General features: G+C 34.5%; 1 protein-coding gene across 1 annotated transcript; it reads left to right on the top strand.

Annotated features, from left to right (window-relative positions):
- The first annotated feature begins 735 nt into the window (after positions 1-735).
- LOC115716583 (uncharacterized) lies at positions 736-2205 on the top strand. Its single transcript, XM_030645412.2, has one exon. It carries the CDS (start codon positions 736-738, stop codon positions 2203-2205), a length of 1470 nt encoding a protein of 489 aa, XP_030501272.2.
- Positions 2206-2944: the final 739 nt, after the last annotated feature.

The raw sequence follows: 2944 nt of genomic DNA, 5'->3' as shown, positions 1-2944 counted from the left end.
AACTAGAGGGCCAAGAATTTATTATACATACATTTATTTTTTCAATGTTGAAGAAATGAATATTCTTTTTTTTTCCTTTTCAAGAAAAAGAAACTTTGTAGCTCGTTGTACTCATCATGGTAATATATATGAATGAATTATATGTTAAGTACATATATTCTTTGATAATTTGATATATAGTGAATTTATTAGTGGAGATGTACATTTTCCATTTTAATCTCCTAACTTATAGTTAAAGCTAAAAATATGTAAAAATGTAATGAATATTAGGGCAAAGAATATTTTACTTTTTCATCCTAGAAGAAATGAATATATAATTTATATATAAAAAAAATTATAAATATGTACATATATACAATACATGAGAGATTTAATTATTTGGTCACGGAATGTGATTATTGCCCCCTATGGTCACTATATTGAATTAAGATTGAGTTAATTTAACTATTGAAACCCTAACTAAATTATCAAACAAATTTATAGTATATCATATAATTAGATTTTCTTATTATAATAAAAGGATAAAATCTATTCCCATATATAACATTAATTCCTCTTCTTCAAGTTGAAGTAATACATTTCTTGGTACTCACGTATGTGAATAACATTACTTGTGTTTTCCAAGAATATTTTTGTTATATATAAAAATGGCGTTACGTGAAAATGTAATACATATCTATATGTACAAATCAAATAATAAATTTATAAGCATCAAATATTTGAATATATATGCTCATGTCGACGTTGTTGCCAAGGTTCGTTGTTCTCAAGTCGATGTGGAATGGCAAATACTTGAGAAAGATGAGTAAAGATGAGAGTAATGAAAAAGGGATGAATGCAACATTCTTGAAATTTGAAGGAGAGGACATTACGAGCCCTTTAGTAAAGTTTGCAGTGGAGATAGCCCAAAGAAATCGGGAGTTCGTGCACCTTCGAAGTTGTCACAACAACAAATACTTGACCATAGAGCCCAATAATAGTCTCATGAGGATTGTGGCGGGGGCCGATGAACCCATAGAAGACCTTGATTCACTCTCATGTACTATGTTCAAGCCTATCCAAGCTAATGGTTCAAATGAAATAATAACATACGAAGAGTTGCGTTTTGGATTTTTCCACGCGTCAACAAATAGTTACGCTTGTCAGACAGAATCTGCGTCGAAGCCTTACGCGAGTGGTATGTTTGTGGGATATAAAATTTTATCTAAGGATCTATTTCCTTGCAGTTTGTTCAAAGTTTTGGATTGGGATTCGCTTGTAATATTCCCAAAAAAGGTATTGTTTAAGATGGTTGGGCACGAGAAATATCTTAGCTTGCGTCAAATCCAGCGTAGGCCATATTTGCAATTTGTTGGCTATGACAACGGGGATAACACGACGGAGTATGAGATATCTACCTTTGGTGATGGCTATGTTCGCATAAAATCACTCTCCAATAATAAATTTTGGAGGCGCAGTCCTAATTGGATTTGGGCTGATTCTGATGATGAGTCAGGAAACAACAAGAACACGCTCTTTCGGCCAATTAGAGTCGCTGATAACGTGGTGGCCTTTCAAAACATGGGGAACAATAATTTTTGCAAGAGCCTTACCACCGAAGGCAAGACAAATTGTCTGAATGCAGCTATGCCCAACATCACCATTGATTCGAAACTGGAAATACTAGAGAGGGTCCTTGAAAGAAGTATCTACAACATCAATTTCCGCCAAGATGAGAGTAGAGTCTACGATCTCAAAGTCATGGATTTGGTCCCCAAGGCTACTGCCGCTAACTACACCAATGAAGAGAACACCTTAGCCCTCAACTTCTCGTACAAGATTACAAAATCCAGTACCTTCAGTGGCAATGCTTCCCTTAAGTTAGGAGTCAAAACAACCTTTGAAACTGCAGTTATTCCACTCATCGCGAAGGGAAGTGTTGAAATTTCAGGTGAAGTTACAATCGGACTTCAGTGGGGCAATACAACATCTATTGAAACCGTAACCGAAACTACCTATACTGCTAGAGTGCCTGCTATGACTAGGGTGACAGTCACTCTTATAGCAACTCAAGGAAAGTGTGATGTTCCCTTCTCTTATGTTCAACGCGATTCTCTTTACAAAGGGGGTATTAGAGTCACGAAAATGGATGATGGAATGTTTAAAGGGATCAATATGTTCGATTTTCGGTTTGATAGCCATTATGAAAAGTTGGTTGTACCATGATTATTGAAGATTTATGTCACGATTCGAGCCCTAAGCAGTGGAAGATAACTATTTATATTACAAAATATACATATTTAAAATAATAATCAACTCCTATAAATGTACATGTAAGATATTAGCAATAAATAATACTAGTTGTCATTATATGTATAAAAAATAATATTATCCTTAGTCATGCATCAAATAGTTTATACATAATTCATAATCATCATGTATCTAGTTTTCTTATGCCAATTTATAATCTACAATAACTGAAAGATTGTTTCTCTAGCATTTGAATAAAGAGTAAATACTATTTTAAAATTTGTGTTTTGGGTAGGGAATCTTTGGTATTCCAGAATTTTTTTTTTTTTTATTATTATTAACTACAAACAGACAAAATTTCTCAGATGTCTAGAGAATCTCTGTTGTCTGATTGATTCTTTGTCGCTGGTTGTCATTTTGCTGTAAGAGGGAATCCCTTTCAGTCTTGTGAGTAGTCACTAGTCAAGGCACGCTAAACAATGGACTGACCTTTTCAGGAGTCACATGCCTTACTTCATTATTGACATAAAACAAACACGTCACAAACACAGGTGGGTATCTTTGCAGTGATTCAGGAGTTTTACCAACTTTTGTTAATGGGCTCATGTGAGGGACTGAGATTCATGTAGTCTTCAGTGTCACTATCGCCCTCTCGCCACGCTGATGAAGTATTTTCTCTTTTGTTGCCACTTGTTGATGCAATGGGCTCGTTGTT

Source organism: Cannabis sativa, chromosome 5, assembly GCF_029168945.1.
Source record: "Cannabis sativa cultivar Pink pepper isolate KNU-18-1 chromosome 5, ASM2916894v1, whole genome shotgun sequence".
NCBI lineage: Eukaryota > Viridiplantae > Streptophyta > Magnoliopsida > Rosales > Cannabaceae > Cannabis > Cannabis sativa.
The sequence above is the reverse complement of the archived record's forward strand: the minus strand, read 5'-3'. Positions and strand labels throughout refer to the sequence as shown.

Coding starts and splice junctions, on each gene's coding strand:
- LOC115716583 (XM_030645412.2), top strand. CDS start 736: ATGTCGACGTTGTTGCCAAGGTTCGTTGTTCTCAAGTCGATGTGGAAT.